At 36.9% G+C, this 22183-nt stretch overlaps 1 protein-coding gene across 1 annotated transcript in view; it reads right to left on the reverse strand.

The window, feature by feature from the left end:
- The window catches only part of CTNNA2 (catenin alpha 2), a 495930-nt gene that overhangs the window by 99579 nt on the left and 374168 nt on the right, over nt 1–22183 (reverse strand). Inside the window, exon 9 of the mRNA XM_086747020.1 lies at nt 8188–8340. Within this exon, the coding sequence (XP_086603146.1) occupies nt 8188–8340 (153 nt within the window). The remainder of the gene's footprint in view (nt 1–8187; nt 8341–22183) is intronic.

Genomic DNA, 22183 nt, shown 5'->3' on the forward strand with positions numbered 1-22183 from the left:
CCCAAAAACTAACAGGTTGGTCAGTGCAAAATGCCAGTAATAAATTTCATCTGCTAAGTGAAGAGGCTTTCATCTTTGCTGTTCAGCAAAAAAAAAAAAAAAAAAAAAAAAACCCAAACCAAAACAAAACTAAACTAAAAGAAACTGAAGGTAGGTAAACTACACATCTGCCCATACTGATTTCTAGTTGTTAAACAGAGGAGGCTGAGCAGTCATTCAGCTGGGAATTTTACACTGTGTCATCACACAGATGCTATGGATTCATCCTGACAATTTGAGACCAATGCCTCTGATAACTAGTTTTACTTCTCTCATTAATGAAGGAGTAATTAAGGAAGGCTTGTATGTGTCTCAGGAGCTTCCACTTACTTCCATCTCTTCCCTGATGGAAGAGATACATCTGTAAATAAAAATCACATCTATCAGAAGTGTTTAAGTTCAAAGTAAAAGGACATTTAGGTTCCAGAGGGGCCCTTCCAGTAACAGGTTCACGTATTCACTCCCTTCAAAGCAGTCCTGCCCATGGAAGAGTGAGGGGATGATTTCCAGCCTACATGTTGTATGGCATCCTAGTGTACTAAGGCTGCAAATTCAAACCACTTGTTAAGAGGAGCTAAATCCTTAATTTATGTAACGCATTAATTAAAATGATACCAAGAGCTCTTGATTGTATTATTAACAAATTTTATATCACAGACTGCTACGTGATTAGATTGTATGAGATAATAGACATTACTGGATACTAGAGTTATTTTATTTTGGGAAAACGTACCACATGAATCAAGTAGTACATTAGCGTGATTAGACTGGAGCAGTGAGTCGCTAGCTAAGCAGGTGTTATTCACTAGAAAAATATTTAAAAAAAAAATTACTCAGTGGTTAAAAAGCGAGTAATTGGATTTAATCTCTTTTACAGAGCAAGTAAACAAACATGGTTAAAAGCTAACTATCTTTAAAAAAAAAAAAAAAATCAGCTAACTGGAAAATATTGGGAATAAGGTTTTCCGCAAGGAGAAAGCCAGGTATTTCTCATGAAAATCATTATTAAGATGTAAAAATAAAAGATAGTTTAAAGAATTACAAAAAAAAAAAAAAAAGTGAAAAAGTGGCCAAAGTACATTTTCATTTCCAGAAAATCCTCCAGCATTTTTTTTCCAACGTGTAAAAACATGTAATAAAGTAATCTGCTAATGAATGATGACTTATAAGAAATCAGGCAACAGAACCAACACATCACTGGCTCTATGTCTACATCCCAAAGCTAGAGACGCATCTGAGCTGACATGCAGATTCTGCAGGAATTTACCACTCTTTTTTTGTTTGTTTGTTTTTTTCATCTTGTAGTCTCCTTCTGGGAAGGTGAAAAAAAAAAAAAAAAGAAAAAACATTATTACCCATAGGTTGCCAACTTTATGTAAGATTTGCTTATTATGTACGTTGCAGAAATGTGTGTGAACAAATAAAATCAGCCTTCCACCCTTTTGGTGTTGCTGTGAGATGTAGAAGCTTAGCAATCAAAGAATAAAGAAAAAGGACAAATGAATAGAAAATGATTACTCAAGATAATGTTAATAGTCTCAGAGTTTCTGGTGCACTTGTTTATCCAAGTGTTTCAGTTGGAATAAATTTTGGAAATAGAACTATGTTGCCAAAGTGGCCATGAGACAAGGATGAGGATGCTCCTCCCCTTCCAGTCATCCTGGATTACTGGGTTTCACCAGAAACCTGCTAAGGGCAGATGTTGAATGATCAGCATCCAGGGCCTTGTGTATCTGCTGTAGCCAAGTTCTCCATTGCCAAATTGTTTAATCTCATCCATGTTTCTGTCTTAATGATGCAGCCCTGCAGATCACAGGCAGGTTCTGCAACTGCTTTCTCCTACAGTAGACTTTGTAAGCCTCAGAGATGGACTCATACTGCCTGAAGGCAGAGATGGATTCTGGACAAAAGCAATCCTGAAAATGTAGACAATGATTACTTAAATCCTTTAATAACCTATCTTCTTCAGGGACAGGTACACAAGAGGCTCACAAACTCACAAAACAGCAGTTACTTCTGTGCCTCACCTTTTCTATAAGGCAATTTGATTTCATTTAAGTGTTAATCTAGAAACCAGAAGATGAAACTGGCATAGATCCCAGTAAACTACCAATATCCAGTGGCTAATGTAAGTAAAGTCAGCATAAAGAGTTCACCAGTGACACAACATTACCAGAAAGTTTTATCCTGAAAAATATTTGAGTTTGTTTTGCCTCAGAGACATACACACCTCCAAGTTGAAGAGATGGACTAAGTAGATCTGGCTGCAGCAGGGACTGGGAAGAAAAAAATGCAAAGAGTTCAAGCTTTTCATGCTTTCATTGCAGATAATTGGACCCGTGGTTTTAGCTATCGTCAATATACTCATGATGTTTACTAGGAATTAGTAACATCTGTTGACCATGCAGGGAAGAAAGGCCTGAGACGGAAATTAAAACTAAAATGAGCAGATGAAGCACTAGGACACAGAGGTAGCCCATAGCTGTAATTTCAAATAAAATCTCTCAACTTGAAGGGCTTGATTTAAACTAATCTATGACCTTCTTACCACTCCTTGATTAGAACCAAGGATTACTGTATTTTAAATATTATTTCTTATCTATTTTAATGTCAACTAAAAGAAAAATACAAGAATAAAAGCTGATCAGTCTATAAGAGGAAACCCAGGTATGCATACATTTTTCATGATGGAAGTTGGATACAGAAGCTATGAAAGAATATTGACACTTTTTCTTCATTATCTGAGGAAAACAGCTAGTTGTATACTCTGATAACGCAGTGGTGTGCACTCAAACAAAAAAGAATAGAACATTTCAAGTATGGACTGTATTTGTGAAATATATCAGTAGGAACACTCTTTGTTTCTTGAACTAAAGTTGCAGAAAGAAATGAGCCAATTTTTTTCCTCTTAGGCTTCTTACTCTGGGTTTGGTTTTGTCTGTCTTAATTGAAAATCTGACTCAGTTCAGGATTTTATACAATATTTACAAAAGCACAAACAAAATACTGTTTTGTATTCCTTATAAAGGCCACTAGTCCCTCCTGAAACCTGTCAGAGCTCCATCGATCTCAAGTGGGTTGCAGATGCACAGATGATCTTCACTTCCTAATGCTACCTTTGTGTTTCTGAGGGACCAAACACTCTGCATGCTTTTCTGAAACATGATTTTGGAATGACAAAATACTGAGTTGGATATTAGTTCTCTTACTGCTGATATAAATCTAGATTAAGTTAACTGTCGACCACAATAGTAAAATTTTCTTTAACATGTTTTCCTCTCTCCCCTTATCATCAAATTAAGCAAGCAGGGGTCATTGAGCAGGTCCAGGTTCTGGTTTTGTGTGCTGTGCACTCTAGCAGTGGTTTTTTTTCCCCTCCTGTCTTCTGTGTGCAAGCTTATTCCTACATTTATGATGGGAAAACATAGAATATGTGTGAATTAGGGAGCTACAAATAATATAGCTCTTGGAAAATGAAGGGTAACTTGCGTTGTGTCGTGTAAAGAAGTTCAAACACTAACTTTTTTTTTCCCCTTGATGTTGTAAAAGAAAAAAAAACAGACCCCTAAACTCCCAAAAGTAACCCCAGTATCCTCTTCAAAGTGGCAATTACATGGTCAGGAAAAAGTTAATAAAAACTTCTGCAAGCCTAATGGACAAAGAGACTATAAAACAGAAACAGAAATGCCGTGGGTAGGTTTCATCTGCTACAAATTACTGTCCAACCTTGTGATACTATTGATTTGCTTGCACTATATCAAATTTTAATCACCATAAACCATTGCCTAACACAGCTCTTCCACTAGCCAAGTGTTCTTAGAAGATCACTTTGATCATTTTGGGTGTCTCCAGAAATCTTTAAGTTTGTATGAGATGAAACAGACAGATACATGTAGGCTCCACAAAATAAATTAAATTAATAAAAATTAATTCATGAAAAACTGGTAGGGCACTGTCTTTTCAAAAAATTATTTTTATCTGTTTCAAATCTGGTGCTGCATCAGTTCATGGTAGAGAATAAGAAACCCGTTCATTCTAGTCTTGTTGGAAATAAATTTAAAAGAAGTATAATGCAACTGGATTTAACTCTTGTAAATGTTCACTGATCACCAAATGGTGTATTCCTTCCATAAAAATATCAAAATCCCCTAAAACTGAAATCATTAGCAAAACTCTGTTGGACTTTTCTCCATCCTTATGAGGAGAGAAAGCTTGATCCAATTCACTAAATTAACTAGAAGGCCCCATAATCTGAATTTTCACAGTTCTTAATCAAACTTCAAACATGTTGATGTTATTTCACATTATTTCAAATTAAATAGAGCTTGCTATCGTGGCTTTTAAGAGTTTACTGGATGCTGAATTTCATCTCCCAAGAAAACTGGTCAGATATAGTAATTTAGTTTTTCAAGGAACAGTCCAGAGGACTAACAGCAAGTTAAAGCAAGGAAGCTTTACTAAACAGAATAATAAGAATTAATTAATTAATTACCTGACATACAGTGCTTTGGCAGATGCATTGAATGAATCTAAGCTGATTTATCAGTTTAAGTGCTTTGGGTTGTAGGTATTAGAATTATCTGTCATTAACCTTATGCTACAAATGAATGTACTTGGATACAGAAGTTAAACAACTTCCCAAGGTCACATTTGAAGTTGGCAATTCAACTTAGGCATTTACTGACTTTCAATCATTAGATATTAATGTTTTTTTAAAAAACATTAAAGAGATTCATGAGGAAAAGATTATGACCTGGAAAGGCATCATCACTTCTCTAACTTCAGTTTCAGAAGGCAGAAAATTTGAGGGATGACAGCTGAATACCACGACACCATGCAAGGCTGGAATGGTACCATCTACATCCAGGGTTTTCCTTTTTTTTTTTCCCTCCCCCCCCCCACCCCCCTCAAGTATCTGTATGACAATTTGAGTCTTTTTGGATGATTCACATCATAGTTAAGGTAGGTCTTACTCTTGACGTGCTCTGACTTCTTGTACTCTGGAGGGAGCCTGAGACAAGAAGGTTTCTAAACATAAGTACCACAGAAAAAACACCTCAAGTTTCATGGGTTGACACTTTACTCTGGATTTCAAACAATCCATAGATGAAACTTGTCATCAGTGAATGTCTAGAAAAATGAGAATTCATCTTTGTGGTTATTATTCTGAAATGAGGCATATCACAGCAAGTCAAGTGAAAAGCAAAGAACAAAATGTTATCATAAGAGGTGGGTAAGGGAAAACACAAATAATAAAAGCAGCTCTTAAGAGAAGATTTAAGTATTCTGCAATGTCAACTATAAAAGAAAGTTAACTTCAATAAGCCTCATTCTTACAGCATGTTTTTTTTTTTTGGAAATGTATTGACTATGAAAAGAAAATGTTGCCATTTGAATTCATCAAACATCAAGAAATGCATTTTCCTTTCTCAAAACAGTAAAATGCAGCTTTTATATAAAGAAATATTAAAACATGGGTTATTTTTCCTGACCTTTTGACAGACTTTCTATTGAACTTGGTAAGACATCCAAGAAATTCAGATTCTGATTTTAAAATTAATGATTAATATTATAGATTTATCACACTATTGGATTCGCAGTGCCAAATTCCTCTAGCATATGCAAGTGCAACTCCACAGGTTTCAGTGGAACAGTGTTTGCACGTATTACCAAGTGATTCTGGCCCTGTGCCTGGGAAAGGATCTTATATCCCACAGTCACTTGATTACGCCTCATCTTTAAACCACATTTTACTGTTTGCAAAATACTTGACCCACAAAACCATAGAAGCTCATCTGCTGAGACATTCATAGAATCATAGAATGGTTTGGGTTGGAAGGGACCTTTAAAGGTCATCCAGTCCAACCCCCCTGCAAGGAGCAGGGACATCTCCAACCAGATCAGATTGCTCAGAGCCCCGGCCAACCTGTCCTGGAATGTTTCCAGGGATGAGACATCCACCACCTCTCTGGGCAACCTGGGACAGTGTTCCACCACCCTCAAAGTAAAAAGATTGTTCTTAATATCCAGTCTGAATCTGCCTTCTTCTATTTTAGAACCATTACCCCTCGTCCCTTCACAACAAGCCCTACTGAAAAGTCTCTCCCTGTCTTTTCTGTAGACCCCCTTGAGGTACTGGAAGACTGCTATAAGGTCTTCCCAGAGCCTTCTCTTCCAGTTGAAGGCAGTGGGAGTTTTTTGGGGGTGACAGGGGACTATTGAGTTTTTTTAACTATAGTCTTTAATAGCTATTTTTCCTCCTTTTATGTCATCACCTCTTATTATTTTTTTAATAAGATCTACTTAGTTATTTTTAACTTCTTAATAATGCTATTAGACCCGTAATTGCAACACTTAGTTGCAAATCTGTGGAGGAGGAGACTGCTATAATACTAACCACATATGTTCATTGAATAGTATGTATAAGGATACAACCCTGACTGCCACTACAATATAATTGTGAATACTGTAGAGGGGTTTTCAGTTTGCTTGTTTTTTTCTCTCTTTATATACCTACTGGCTATTTTCTTTTTTACTGCCACAGCTCCAGTCAGCAGTAACAAATCTTTGTATAATTCAGAGGAGTCAGGACTGAACGCTGATGACAGTCCTGTGCTCTTCTTGCAGTCAATGGTAATAAACCTTACTGTATTCACAGAATCAGAGAATCATAGGTGACCTTCAGAGGTCATCTAGTCCAACCCCCCTGCAAGAAGCAGGGACATCTCCAACCAGATCAGGTTGCTCAGAGCCCAGTTCCAACGTGGCCTGGAATGTTTCCAGGGATGGGGCATCCACCACCTCTTTGGGCAACCTGTGTTCTACCATTCTGATTGTAAAATTTTTTTTCCCCTAATATCTAATCTATATCTACCTCCCTCTATTTTGAAACCATTGTTTCAGCATTGCACAGAATCCAGCCAGAGCTTTTAAACCCTGGGACCTACCTTTAAGTGCGTATATGTTAAGTACTACAGCAAACACCTCACTCCCAGACCCTGAATGAGGTATCTTGCCCCCTGTTTTGTACATGGGAAGAGTGAGATGCTCCAGAATGGCACCTTACTCCCACTAAAAATAGCCACCCCTCCATTTTGTTAGGGAATTGTCTAGCTTTAGTCAATAGTAACAAGAAACCCTTACTCCTTGCTTCAGCTCATGTACTAGAGAAGTAGGATGATGCCTGTTTTAAGAACAGAAGTCATTCAAAGGTATAGTTCAATAACCGGCAAATCAGAAGTTCCCTAATAGCACTCTTCTCTGCTAAAGAACACATGGCATGGCTAGAGAGAAAGGATGTTGCAAAGGGGCTACATATTCTTCGTAATAATGGTACTACAGAGAAGTTAATGTCACATACTAATATCAAGCAAATCACTGAGTTATATTTGTCTTCAAGAAACACAAGCATTTTTCTAGTTCTTGATCTCTGAAAGGGCAAATTGAGACAAATATTATCATTACTTTATTAAAAGTCCATTCAATGAACATCCAGTTTTCAATCACTATATTTTATACTTCTTATGGTAGAACAGAGCTCTTTCAATATCATCCCTGCCCTGAAGACTTGAAATTATCATTTGACTTTACACAGTAGGTATCTTCAGAAAGAAAAGATACTATATATATATATATATACACACACACACACACACATATATATATTTGTAACACAAATATTTCAAGAGTAAATATGGCTTTAAGGCTATGCCTTGACTGTATATTCTTTTCCCTATTTTAGTTCAGGATGACAGGATCTTAAGTCTAGAGAAACCTTTGGCCAATACCAGACAGAGCAGTGCAGAGCACCTATCTGGCTTTCTACCTAATAGAAATTAAGATCTATAGTACTGTCAGTAAAACTAAAATGAAATTTACTTCTTGTTGCTCATGACTTTTGAAAAAACAATGGAAATACCATTTTTAACATGCTCAACTTCTTTAATGAACTACTGAAGTACAGCATGTGCCCCTCTCTGCCAGTCATCCAGACATTTGCTGTGCAATCACTAGGATAAAGTTGACCAAAACTCCTGAAACCTGTATTACAGAAATGCTACCTCTAAAATTTCAGCCAGTATATATTTTTTTCTTACTTCTCCTAAAGAGGCAAGATGGAAATCTGGCTGTGTCAATAAGGTCACTTACCTCAACTAACTTGTTGGCATGTTCACGGAAGACCTGAGCATACTCCTTCACTTCTTTCTCATTACCGCTTTTTGCAGCCTCAATGAGAACCAGTAATGGGACATTGGTTTCCAGGAATGAATCCGATATATGATCCATTACTGCCTTCCGTAGCTGTGACAAAAGAAAGCAGACCAGTAAATAAAAGGAAAATTATCAATATACATTTCCACTGTATTCATTGGCTCCTTATATTTGAGCATTGACGTGTCGCATCTCACAGAATTATATGGGAGTTTGGGCTTTTTTCTTTCCTTCTTCCAAGTTATATATTTGCAGCAAGCACACAAATATCAAACACTTAAGGGCTTAGCATTGCAAAACCCTCCCGAGATCCATGCTGACTCACACATCTAATCCTACTGGACTGAATGGATCTATATGGGACAACAGTGATTACCCACATAATGCACTGCAAATTGATGAGAGCTGAAAGCTGCACACTACTTTAAAAAACAGTTCTACTCACTTAAAAGCCAAATATGGATTAAGGAGCTTAATTTCAATCAACCATTAAAAATATTAGCCTGAATACTTCTCTAATTCCTGCACTGAATAGCATTCTATGCAATAATAAGTATTTTGTTTGGCACAAGCCTTGTGTTTCATATTCCTTTTCAGATACCTCCAACAGGTATAAACAGAAAACCTTTCTAAGCATTTTCCAGGCAGATTAGAAAACATACCACAACTTATTCCAAAGGAAAAAAAATAAATCCTACAATTTACTGAAGACTGAACACCAGTTATTTCATAAAAAAAAACATGTTTGAAACAATATTACTGTAAGAATGATGTCACTAACTTCTTCTCTACCTTGCTAATAACCACTAATTAATGTCAGGCTTTACTAAAATTTGAAAGAGAGCCAGAAAGATGACTGAAATCTTAAGTAATTCTTCCTAGAAGCTTAATTGCTCTATAGAAGTATAGATCAGAAACATTTTTAGCATGATTTCTCCAGCTTTTTGGTTGTTAAGAGTGAAAAACTGTGGACTCAAATACAAGCTGGGAGCTCTTCAGCCTAGAGGTCTGGCTACCCATTAATTTCCTCAAATCATGCATTTGTAGCTAGATGAAACATTAGGAAAGGTAATTTTCTCTATTTTGCAGTCCAGACAAGAAAGCTCTAGCTAGACAAGGTGTCATCAAAATATCCAATCACACTGAGAACTGGTATATTGTTAGGCACCGTAAATACTTGATCCAAGATGCATCTGCTGTTTCACGGCAGCAATTGTCAGCTCTATTTGAATAAGCAGAAAACTAATATTGAATATTTCCATTCTGTCCCTGAGTGGTGCAGTAAAAACAAGCAAAGCAAAATAGCATATATGTGTTTGCATGAGGTATTCTCTTTATTTCTATTACAACTAAAACAGCCCATGTATTAAGAACAGCAATTCTTTATTCCCCTTAAAAACTAATTCTGCTCAGATTCTACCTGGAAAGTATTTTTCCACTTCAAAAATTATTCTAAAGTACTTAGAATAGCTAACATAGTGATACACACAAATGGTGGGGGGAAGACAAAAAAAAAAAGACAAGAAGAATGTATCACATTTAAAAGAGACCTGCCAACAGTTAGGAAGCTGGTGTGTCCTTGCTACTACCTACCACACTGTCACCTTGTATTCTTTCTGTTTTTGTTTTTTTTTTTTTTTTCTCTAATCAATCTGTTGATATCCACTTGCTGACTCTTATTTTATTCTTATGCTGAAAGGTCTTTCAGGCCGTCCTTTGGGTCTGTTTGTACAGCATCTTATACAATGAGATCCTGATCCATGAATAGTTTTCATCAGTACCATCTCACTACAAAGATAACACTAATATTGCTCCAAATATATCAAAGTATTGCAAAAAAAAAATACACTAAGATATTAAGAGGCACCAGCATAGAACTCTGCATTACATGGCTGATAGATTTCCAATCCCTATGGATATCAGTCCTACCCTACTAAATGAAGGAGTTCATCTACAGCCAGCGTTAAGGGAGAGATACTGCTAGGGATGGTTTGTCTAACATCTGCTTGGTCACCCTCTGCAGACGTCCATCTCCTATCACTTGCTGAGAAGCTCTGCTCTCAAGTTAGATGCCTCACTTCAGTATCTACAGTTAGAATTTTTGAAGTCCTTTGGACTGAAATATGCGAAATTGTGGCGTTTCCAAAGGAACACACAAAGGTTTTAAAATTCCCATGTTGGATCTCATTCTCAGGGAAAACTCTTAAAAAAAAAAAAATCCACTTGGTCAAGTTCATAGAACAATAGAATGGTTTGGGTTGGAAGGGACCTTCAAAGGTCATCTAATCTAACACCCCTGCAAGGAGCAGGGACATCCTGGACTAGATCAGGTTGCTCAGAGCCTCATCCAACCTGGCCTTGAACGTTTCCAGGGATGGGGCATTGTCCACCTCTCTGGGCAATCTGTTAAGTTCAATGCCATTATCAATGAAACCTGCCGTTCGCTGCACTGAAAAAAAAAACAAACTACTTTAAGTGTTAAATGAACATTGACATTTTTCTGTTTATAATGTTCCATGAGGAGGTATCTGTTTCAATGTGTTGTGTTCAATGAAGAAGCAATTCAATTTTTAATCAAGGTTAATGTGGTATTGTAGATCCGATTATAATAATATTCCCCATGGAACTGTAAGAAAAGTCTTAAGGATGTTTAAGTACACAGCTTATTTTCATTGGTATTAAAAACCTTCTGTTTACAACCACATATTAGAAACCCATAACAAGCAGAGAGCACCAGCTAACCAGCAAATTGGGGTTTTTCCATTGTAAATATTCAGTAGAGTTATATCTGAGTAAAAATTAATTAATAAAGCAGGTATCTTGTTTCTTCTGGTAACTGGATGTTGCAGCATCTGAGAAAAAAAAAAAATCTGAATTCTGACTGTCACAGGTTTGATAAACATAAAATTAACAAATTCTTTTTTCCTATGCTGTGTTAATCACAGATGTCAGTAGCATATTTCTGACCCCTCATGTAAACATGAATTATAATTTCTTTAGAAATTGGTTATTTGAGTTTTAGGACGCCCTTGCATTGAAGTTGAAAGGTGTAGTTAACGGGTTTTATATACACAGGAGAGCACAAATTTTGCTATCCATCATCACAGACTATACTATAAAGAATGACTTGACAAAATCGTTTGTTAAATGTGACAGGGGTATGAACATAAGACATTCTTCCAATAGCTGAAATGGATACATGACAAGGTAATATTAATTGCACAAGACAAGACATTTAAAAGTATTAGTTCAGCATTACCAGTCTATTTGCTCCAATTAGGGCTATTCATCAAGGTAAATAACTACTGGAAAACTAATCTTGTACATTCCTCTGCATACTGTAATGAAGTCCAGTCAAAGTGATGACTTATGCATCCACAGCTTTTCCTGTTGCATACAACCAATGTCAGTACAGAAAAAAAAATGGGAGAAGTCTGTGACTTGAATTTAAATGGTCATAAAACATCCAGCAAAAACATGTCAAGTTTTATTCTGAAAAAAGCATGAGGTCTTGCACTCATACGTACATTAACAAATGTCTTCACAAAGTCTTAATTTACCCTGCATTCTGATGTAAATATTATGACACAAACTGTTACTCATAAGACAATGCTTTAGGTTTTTTTTTTCCCCACTGAATTTTTAAGTTAGACATGACTTCAAAGTGTGTGAAACTATTTGTTGGAGGAGAAAGCGCACTAAATAAAGGTCTTGCTTAATTAATTTTGTCATGGAGAAAACTTTATTAATTAACATGTAGCTAAAATAATGTTTGCCAGACCACTGAAAGGATATAAAAGGAAAACATCAAGACCTGCAAATATTTTTCAAGTATGAATGATGTAGCACAAGGCAGATTTTACGTCTTTCCAGTTCCGTCAATTTACCCAGTTTATGGTGCAGAGTCACTTGCTGGTTTTGATAGCATCATGTTCTACTGTCCTAAGCACTATTTAGGGCTTTTTTATCATCGTTGGTTCACAGCTGTAATTGAGCTCCAAGAGGTTAAACTGCCCACTGAAATGATGTTTTCCATGGCTGTATAACAATTTTAGAACCAAAATGTCTCAGTGCTACTTACAGTCTAGTAAAGAATTAAATGTCTAATCCTGACACTGGAAGGTAAAGTCACAGGAGGAGATTAATGACTCTAACAGATAGTTAAACTTCATAAAGACTGGCAGTATAAAGCTATCTCCAACAAAAATTTACCAAGGAACACCTTGTTCACCATTTCCCATTTAAACTGCATTGCAAGCTGAGCCCAACTCCAGTTTGCTGCAGCAGAGCACTCCCAAACAGACATTAATTTAATTGAAAAAGATGAAAAAAAAGCCTTCTCCACTGTAGTTAAAGTGTGCCTCCTCCATATTGCGAAATGGAATTCTGGAGAATAAGACAGTGACTATTAGAAGCTACTGCAGTCGGGTGCTAAAGAGAAAGTCTCAGTTGAATCTGCACGCTACGGCCCATGAAGATGTGACAAAAAAAATCACAGATTGGGGAATGTGGACGCTAATGCCATAAACTATGTCCTGAGACATTAAACAGCAAAAAGATTAACATTTAAAGCATGTACCACACTCGGACATCCCAACAACAGATTTCTGGAATATACTACATAAAAATATTTAAGATAAAAATTCAGGGAGAAACGCTGTTACAAAGACTGATCATACTTTTCCATATATTTTTCCATGCATGAGCTTTCTTCTCTCTAAAGAGAAACTTCCCTAGTCAGGGAGAGACTGGGGACGAATTTACCAATGGAAAGCAACTTGAACTGACAAGTTTTGACCAGAAATTTGAAAGAGAATAAGATACATATACAAAAAAGTTCCTCGTAGTTGTAGGTCACTACAAAAGATTCCTCAAAAGGGTACATGGCCAGAAGCACAGTAACTAGGTACTGAAGTTCGTAGGTACATAACCCTCATTGTGGGTTTTTCTTTTTGTTTGTTTAAGGTGGTGGTTTTTTTTTTTTTTGTTGGGGCAGGGGTGTTCTATCAATTTTTATGACTTAGAAATTTTATGCTGCCTTTTCAAAAAAAAACCTTTTTTTTTTTTTTTTTTTCCTAGAGCAAGCCTCAGACTTGATAACAACATTAGTGTAGCTACATAAAGGCAGAGGAAAAAAAAATACAAGCTTGGGAGAAGACATCCACGTACTCCCCAGACATACGAGTATTATCAGGGCAACAGCTCTGTCTTGGTTCAGATCTAGATAGAACTATGAAATCCCAAGGCCAATTGGAGTCCTGGGATAGTACTTAAATAACAATAAATAATTACAAAGAGCATTAAAAAGGAAGAGGACAGTACAGAGATCACCATCAAAAAATGCTGGAAAAATAGGAGGACAGAAATACTAGCAGGGACTAAACAGTCAGTGGAAAGCATCAGTGAAGTAACAATAATCCAGAAGTGAAAGACAGTGATTAACTTTCGCATTCTGTATGACCTGGGAGGCTACAGTGGCGACAAGGAGAACATGGGAGGATGAAGTTGCAGAACAGGACATTACATGTTGGAACTAAGAAGACGAGAAAGATGGTCAGAGGTTTCCCCAGTAGACAGGACTTTGGAAAATAGCCTTGTGAAAACTGAATTGGACTAAAGTGTCAAAAATGTCACCAAGACTGGAAGCTTAAGTGTCTGATGCAAAAGAAGTGTGACAAAGAGAAGGGTAATAAGGAAGAATAAAACCCCCCATGGATTAAACAGAGAACCACAACAAATTGTGTATCTTCATGTGTTGGCTCTGGTTCTGTTGAAACGATATTTAAATCAAGTTGAGTGGCTTACGGTTTTTAAAAATAGAGTAAATAAAAATAATTGGAGACAAAACTGTTTTGGGGAGGTTAAATAGCTATTTGATCAGAAATGGGAAGGATGTTGTCTATGAAAACCAAAACAGATCCTGCCCCATGGACAGAGATGATTGATATGCAATACAATCAACTATGATCCATGCTTTTCAAAAAGCCCTTACTGCAGTGAGATCACAGCCTGTTGGGGTTTTTTTCTTGGGTTTGCTTTCTTTTGTTGGGGTTTTTGTTTGGTTTATTCTCATTTTGTTTTTATTTTATTTTGTTTTCTTCTCCTTTGCAGAAATTTCTGCAAAGCAAAAACTAAAACCAAAACTTTTTGTATTTCTGGTTGCTTAATAACAAGTAACATTAAAGACATTTTTTAATACTTTAGAGTGTTGCTGAACAAAATTAACATTAAGAAACAAATGCAATGTTGAAATCCTATTTGGAAATTAAATTCTATGTACTTTGCCACTGTTCATAAATCCGTTAGGAGGACAGAATTATAGAAGTCTTTGGAAAAGGACTATGTTTTCCTCTACTTTTATAGTGCTCCCTACCTCATGCTACTGCATTATTGATAATGAACATCAAAATTTGAAGCAGTTTTTATGAATCCAAGCTTTTATAAGTTTCTTCAGTTGATGTGATTATAGGTCATTCTCTGGCTAATGCTACAGAACACTGAAAGCTTCTTTATGTAAAGCTATCGCCAATAGAACGTTCTTTATGTAAAACTATCATCAATAGAAATTTCCTGGAATAGCTTTTTGGGTTATTTTTGTCTTAGGTTGTTTTTTTTTGTTTTGGTTTTGGTTTTTTTTGAGTAGTAGTTTTTTTTTTTGAGTAGTAACATTACATACTTCTGTTGAGTTTCTCCTACATTTACAATGTCTCTCATTAAAAAAAGAGTTTTACAAACTCCATACTTTCCCTCCAATGATTACACAGCTAGGCATCTTCTGAAGTTCCTGGAATGAGTACAAAGATTTGTTGAAATATGTGAGCTTTTAGGAAGACTCATTATTTGAGGAATAATAGACAGACTTTGTGCAGTAATCTACTCTAAAGCAACATAGCTGTTACTGAATTTTGCCTCATAATTCCTCACAAGCCATTTCAAAAGGCCAACTGTGCTCACAACTTCATTCAGATTGAAGAAAAAAAAAAAAAAGAAAAGAAAAAAAAGTCAAGTCCCTATTTCAAAAAGCAAAAGCAGCTATAGCTACTACACTGTTTGGATTTTGCCAGACAAAAAAAAAATCCATCATGAATATTATGTTGCAGATGAAAGTTTCCTTCATTTGATGAAAATGTTACATACTGTAGCCTTACACAAAACTACCTGATGTGGGTATCGTTTCCTGAAATACGGCACCATATGTGCATCAGTAAACATTATGTGTAGAGTAAATTAAACCGAGCCTTATAATTAGGCAGTAAGGAAATTACCGCAGACCTGAAAGAGTAAATGAGCAATATTAAAACACTCTCCATTTCCTCTGAAGCACTTCAGAGCACCATAAAAATCTCAATGTCACAGTGAAAAACATCTACAAGAAACGCATTTTGAGGGAGACAAAGACACATGCATTCAAATAAGTTCAAGTCAAAATCACGTTTAAGTGCAGTTTAAATAACAGTTCATTGCTTCTAACTTTTTAGATCAGATTTCTAGATATTTTTCTAAAACTCCTTTCCTAAAGTAAATATACCAGTTAGTCTATCAAAAGAGAGCAGACAAAAAGTGGATGCAATATTGGAAAGCATGCCATGGTCTTATATTTCTTTCAGTCTAAGCTGGTGAAATTCAGAGTACGCCTACTTCTACTGCTTTAAGGAGTGGCTATAAATTCAGTGGAAGCTGAAAGAACAGAGGACTTTGCCAAGTGCAGTGTTAGTATCTCTACTTTATAACCCGCTATTACACACGATTCTTGTCTGATGCCTTTGTACAAGCTGCCAGAGCAAACCGGTAAAGATGAATTGATGTACATACAACGTGGCACGCCTATGTTAAATGAATACAAGAAATAAACACTCAGTGCTGGCACAGAAATAAATCTGTATTAGCATTTGATAGTCTGCTTTCAGAAAGCCAGCTTCCAGATTTCCATAATCAAGAGTACTAGAGCCACTGCAGGTGAGAACATAACCTATTAAGCAACAAGGAAATGAGTAAGGGTTGATGCCACAGGTGGCCTTAGGTTCAAAGATATTTAGATTGGCTTATGGGTGGCTCCCTTTAAAAATTGCCAGCATTTTGTCAAGAAGCATTTTCATGCAACAGAATGAGGCAATATCACCATTCACACTGCACTTTTCCTTGGGAACAACCGATACCTCATCTTTGATAATACAACACAACCTTAGCAAGACTCCTATGGATCATCTATTTAAGTATGACCTTGCTTCAACTTTAACTTTGCAAAATAAATCTTTAGTAAACATTCACGTAAGACTAAATTTTTAAGTTAAAACCTTCTTGAATGTTCTGCTACAACTTCACACTTGCATGAAGTTCTGCATCTTCAAAACGCTGCATCAACTGTCTTACAAATTCTCAGTTATGTGAACTAGGTAAGGTCCATGACCCTCTCTCTCTATGTTCTTTAGCCCTTCTTAAATTATACATATATTGAATTTTAAAAAAAGCCACCTTCAGAATTTATAATCTTAACCAGTGCCATCTTGTCTGCAACAAAGGGCACCTCACAACTTACTTTTATGGTAATGTGAGGCAGAGCTTCCTTCCCCAAAATTCCAGGAAATGCACCTATTGCTGCAATGTTGACTGGCTCTATAGCGTGAAAGTAAAGGGTTTTTCATACAAACCTACCTTAAGGCTCCTATCTTTTGGGTGCCTAAATTAGGAAGCCATTTGTTCATATATATATATATATATATATATATATAAGAAGAAAGATGAGCTTTTTGCAAAATATGTCCTTGAAACCCCAAACCATGCTCTGAAAGTGAGCTCTCTATCGACTATAGAGGAGATTGAAGAAAACCAGCTTCCTTATATTACCACCCAATTTCCGTACTTGACATCAGCTGGTGTGATGTGAATTCTCAAGGTTCTCTTTTTTTCTCCTCTCGTCCCCTCAATATGAGTTTTTATTTCTTTTGGTGTACTGAAAGGAGCTGAAAGGAATTGGTTATCTAATATCTGTTAAGTTTGATTAGAACTGAGTTCAGTGTTTTCTTCTGAAGATCTTAGTTTTGTTTTGCTTTCTGAGCACTCACACTTTCCCTTGGGCTTATATCTTAATGTGTAGATGCTGTGTACCTCTTCAAGCTGGTAAAACACAGAATATCTAAATTGAGGCAGCTTCACCTTCAGAAGTAACTTTATTTTTCTGCGTTTCAGATTATTCTTCTGCAAACTGGACAATAAATCTTGCTTGTCTTTGTAGAGCATTTTAGAAGAGAGAGGGGATAAACAAAAAAAAAAATTTAAGTCAGTAAATCATGACTCACGGCAGCAAGATTTAATTTCTAGGTGCCACTAGCCTTCCCTACAGCATTTGACAAGTCATCTGGTCTGTACATGAGACAGTAGCTTGGCTGCAAAATGACGATGATAAAATTTCCTCTTTTGGAGGGGGTCCTGTATTTTCTCCAAAGCATTTACATACTGTAAAGAAGCAAGCTATGCATATACTTGAAGAGAGAGAGATTTCAGTCCACAGACTGAAAACAATATGTGAGTGTCTATCCATAATATAATTTGCAGTGTATGAAGTAGCTGTGATAAAATCTGTTCCAACGGAACATTTTTTTTTTTCAGTTTTAGGTGTCCCTTTAGTCTAACTGCATGAGCTAATATTAATGTTCCTTATTCTAGGAGTCTCTCTAGAGTCTACGTCAATTTTTGGCTGATTTCAAAGAGTTAAACAATTTTTTTTTTTTTTACCACAAATAGCACTCATAAACAGTAGTGATACAACTTAATCTAAGTGGAAGTGACTGACATAAAGAGCAAATGGAGATACTCTGCATCTCAAGAGCTAGAAAGAAAAGATATGACAAATAAGCCTAAGAACATTACAAAGCCTGTTATCTAATTCAAAATGTTGTAACCCATATTGAAGAAAGTACTTTCATAGACCTGTGAAGTAGGGAAAAACTGAGTATGATCAAAAGTTCACTCCAAGATCTTTGTTTTACAAATTTGCATGAATAAATTACAGAAGGTGTTTTTTTTTATCTACCTTTAAACTTTCATAAGCTTGACTTGTAGCCTAATTTGAGTCGTGGCAATCCCAGGCACAAATACAGGATGAGTGGAGAATGGATCGAGAGCAGCCCTGAGGAAAAGGACTTGGGAGTGCTGGTGGACGAGAAGCTCAACATGAGCTGGCAATGCGCCCTTGTGGCCCAGAAGGCCAACCACATCCTGGGCTGTATCAAGAGGGGTGTGGCCAGTAGGTCAAGGGAAGTGATTCTCTCTACTCTGCTCTCGTGAGACCCCACCTGGAGTACTGCATCCAGCTCTGGAGTCCCCAACATAAGAAAAACATGGACAAGTTGGAGAAGGTCCAGAGGAGGGCCACAAAGATGACCAGAGGGCTGGAGCACCTCTCCTATGAGGCCAGGCTGAGAGAGTTGGGGCTGTTCAGCCTGGAGAAGAGGAGGCTCCAGGGAGACCTGATAGCGGTCTTCCAGTACCTCAAGGGGGCCTACAAGAAAGATGGGGAAAGGCTGTTTAGTAGGGCCTGTTGTGATAGGACGAGAGGTAATGGTTTTAAAATAGAGGGGGGTAGATTTAGATTAGAAATTAGGAAAAAATTTTTTACGATGCGAGTTATAGAACACTGGAACAGGTTGCCCAGAGAGGTGGTGGAGGCCCCATCCCTGGAAACGTTCAAGGCCAGGCTGGATGAGGCTCTGAGCAACCAGATCTAGTCAGGGATGTCCCTGCTCCTTGCAGGGGGGTTGGACTAGATGACCTTTGAAGGTCCCTTCCAACCCTAACCATTCTATGATTCTATGATTTGATTATTTGGAGTGTTGTTGTAGATAACAGAGAAAACCACAACAGGGCCATAGTCTTGACCACAAAGGCTTTTGTTCCTAGATTGGTTTTCTGGGGGAATAAGGTTTATTAAAGTAACTCTGACATTTTTCTCAAATACATTTTAATCTTTTGGCCAGTTTTAAAACCATCTGACAGGCAGAAAAGGTCTTGAGGATGCTAAATAGTTGAAGTTTGATGAAAAATTGCCTGTGTAGGAGAACAGTGACTCGAATTAGAGTCCTGTGGAGGGAAATTTGTACTGTAAAGTCAGTAGCTGGCTGGCCAGTGTACCAACATGGGTAGCAGCTGGCCGACCACCACGCAGGTACCAGCTGGCCAGTTGGCAGAGCAGGTGCCAAAACCATCCTCACATCTTCCTGCATTTCACGGACCAGCCTGGAGTAACAAGAGAGCTACAGCAGAAGAGGCAGTAGCAGACAGGAGCAGGATAGATGTGAGAAAATGAGAAGAAATATGGAAATCGGAGAGCATGAGAACAAGCACAGGTATTTTGAGTCCAGAAATGTTGATGGGTTTCCATATTCACAACCATCATGCTAACTACTAACTGTGTATAGCTACTAATAGGATGTTGATGTTATTTTGCTTTTTATGGTACCTATCCAACAGGTTGAACTGAACAACAACATATAGTCTGAGGTCACTAAAACGTAATCAGATGGCAAAATACACCTTTTGATACTGCACACATAAACTGAGATATCTAAAAGTAGCATTAATTTCTCTTAGACATTCACTCCGTTAAAACAAAAGCCCAGGACATGAGTTTAAACATTCAAAGTACAAAATGTATTAATCAAAGTGCAACTGGTAATGGTGTTATTTCTGGACTTTCCAGTTCACCGTTACTAGTAATATATTTTATAATAAACTTTTTGCTGCCTAAAACTGCAAGAAGCACCAGAAATCCAACTTTAAGAAACATACAGTACTTTTTAATTTTTGCTTTATCCTACTTTGTAATGAAACCTAAAATTATCAAAATTATCAAAATGCTGTAAAACAATGGAAAACTTTCTTGACAAGTCTGAAAATATGTTTTTAATTTTCAATATGTATTTGTATGTATATATTTATCTTTGAGATGCCAAGCTAAAATAAACTACTAATTTTAAAAATGAAAATTTGAAACTACTGAAAAAATCCATATGTGACTTTTCAACATCATCAGGCTTTTTTTTTTTTTAAATTTTCAAAATTAAATTTCTGGATAATTTCTGATGGTTTTTGGTTTTAAAGAAAATTTTCTGTTGAGCATTTATTTCATAATGCATTTCTAACTTGCTTTAGTAATGACAGAAACCTAAATCTGCAGGAGGTGGATGAAATGTCCTTAAGAGCTATATGAGAGCATCATTTCCAGTATGAACTGAGAATCACTGGTGAAAAATCTTCCTATTTCTTTACCATTCCTTCTCCTTCCATGAAGTATTAGTCTAGCTTGAATGGACAAAAATGAAGAATTACTTGATTTGAGTGTACTGTATAGAATAATGCATACAGGCTGCTCTGCTAAAATCAATAGCAGTTCAGATCCCTACTCTTTAAGAGAAGACTAATGGTTTTGGTTATGATACCCTGTGGGGAAACCGACTGGCTAATACAGACTGAACAAGCTCAACCCATCAACTGGAACAGGACACAAGGCGGAGAGACGACGGCAGCGGGGCAGGAAGAAGCGGCACTGACAGGTGGGCCACCACTGACGGCGACAGCAGAACAGCTAGTGCTCTGCTCACACAACTCCAGATGATCTACAGACCATGTTGGTCCTCGCTAGGCATCCAGCTTGTGTGTTGGCCAAATTCTTTGATGTGTCCTTCCTGCTTATCTTTATTTCAATGTCACTGCAGAGTTGTAACACTTGAAACACTGCGGGTGCGTGCTGCTTTATGATTAGTTGTAGTATTCAAACTATAGGGTTAGTAATTTTTTTTTTTCTCTATGGAGGTAAAACAAACAAACAAAACTGGCATCAAGAAGGACTCTGCTGCTGGTCTACCTTGCTGTACCACACAGTGAAATGTACTTTTGTTTAGCTTTTAGGTTTTGTACTTTTTTTTTTTTTACAACAAACTTGCATACCAGGGGAGAAAAAAAGACCCCATATCCTGCCAATTGGCACAACTTGTTATCAGACACAGAACTCTACACTTTTTCCAAATTGTTCAAAATAAAGTAAGAAACAGCAGCAGTAAGCCATGGGCTGGTGAGATTTGTCTGCTCCTAAGAACTTGTTCAGTCTTACTTAGGTTGATGTTCTTGCTGGTGGTTTATATTAAGACATAAAATTAGGTCTCCATAATAGTTTTTCAATGCCCAGGAGAGTTCAAATGATGAGTATAAAATATGTACTTCCATCAGAATAGGAAATATTGATGTGACTGTAAATTGTGAGATGGAATTTTAGCACCGTGTATCCCAACCGCAATCATTTCACATGTCTGCATGTTCTGCAGATAATCAAATAAAATCTCAGAAATAAAGACCTAAATAACCTCGGGAGAGAGAGAAAAATCAGTCTTAGATGGCTGACTACTGAAGCCTTGCAAGGGAGCCTGACTACCAAACGAAATACATATACCTTCTTCATTACCAAAACATATTTTGTAGATTTTCCAGTTTTATGGTGGTAACATCAAGCTTCATAAATCTGACAAGGAAGGCTGCTTTAAAATGGATTCATTAAAAAAAAAGGCATTATGGTATTCAAAGCTGGTTCTCTCTCTCATGATTTAGCCCAAAATAGAAATATTGAAAAAGTGTAACACTGCAAACTCAACTGGGGTTCATTTCTTCTTAACCTTCAAGCCCCGCTCCCCAGCCACTAAACTAAGCCCTCGGTGACATCCTCATACTCTGAAATGTAGCAGGGGGTGTACAGGCAGGTCTGGGTAGACACACACATGTATATTGTTGATCACACATGTGATGAAGCAGAACATTGATTATGATTCTGAAGGATAATGATTTATAGTCAGAATACACATTGTTGAAAGCAGAGACTCCATCTTCCTCCCTGCTTGTGCAAACCCTAGCATGATTATGATCTAATCTTGATTAGTTTACTAGCAAA

This window comes from Chlamydotis macqueenii, chromosome 4 (assembly GCF_036417535.1).
Source record: "Chlamydotis macqueenii isolate bChlMac1 chromosome 4, bChlMac1.mat, whole genome shotgun sequence".
NCBI lineage: Eukaryota > Metazoa > Chordata > Aves > Otidiformes > Otididae > Chlamydotis > Chlamydotis macqueenii.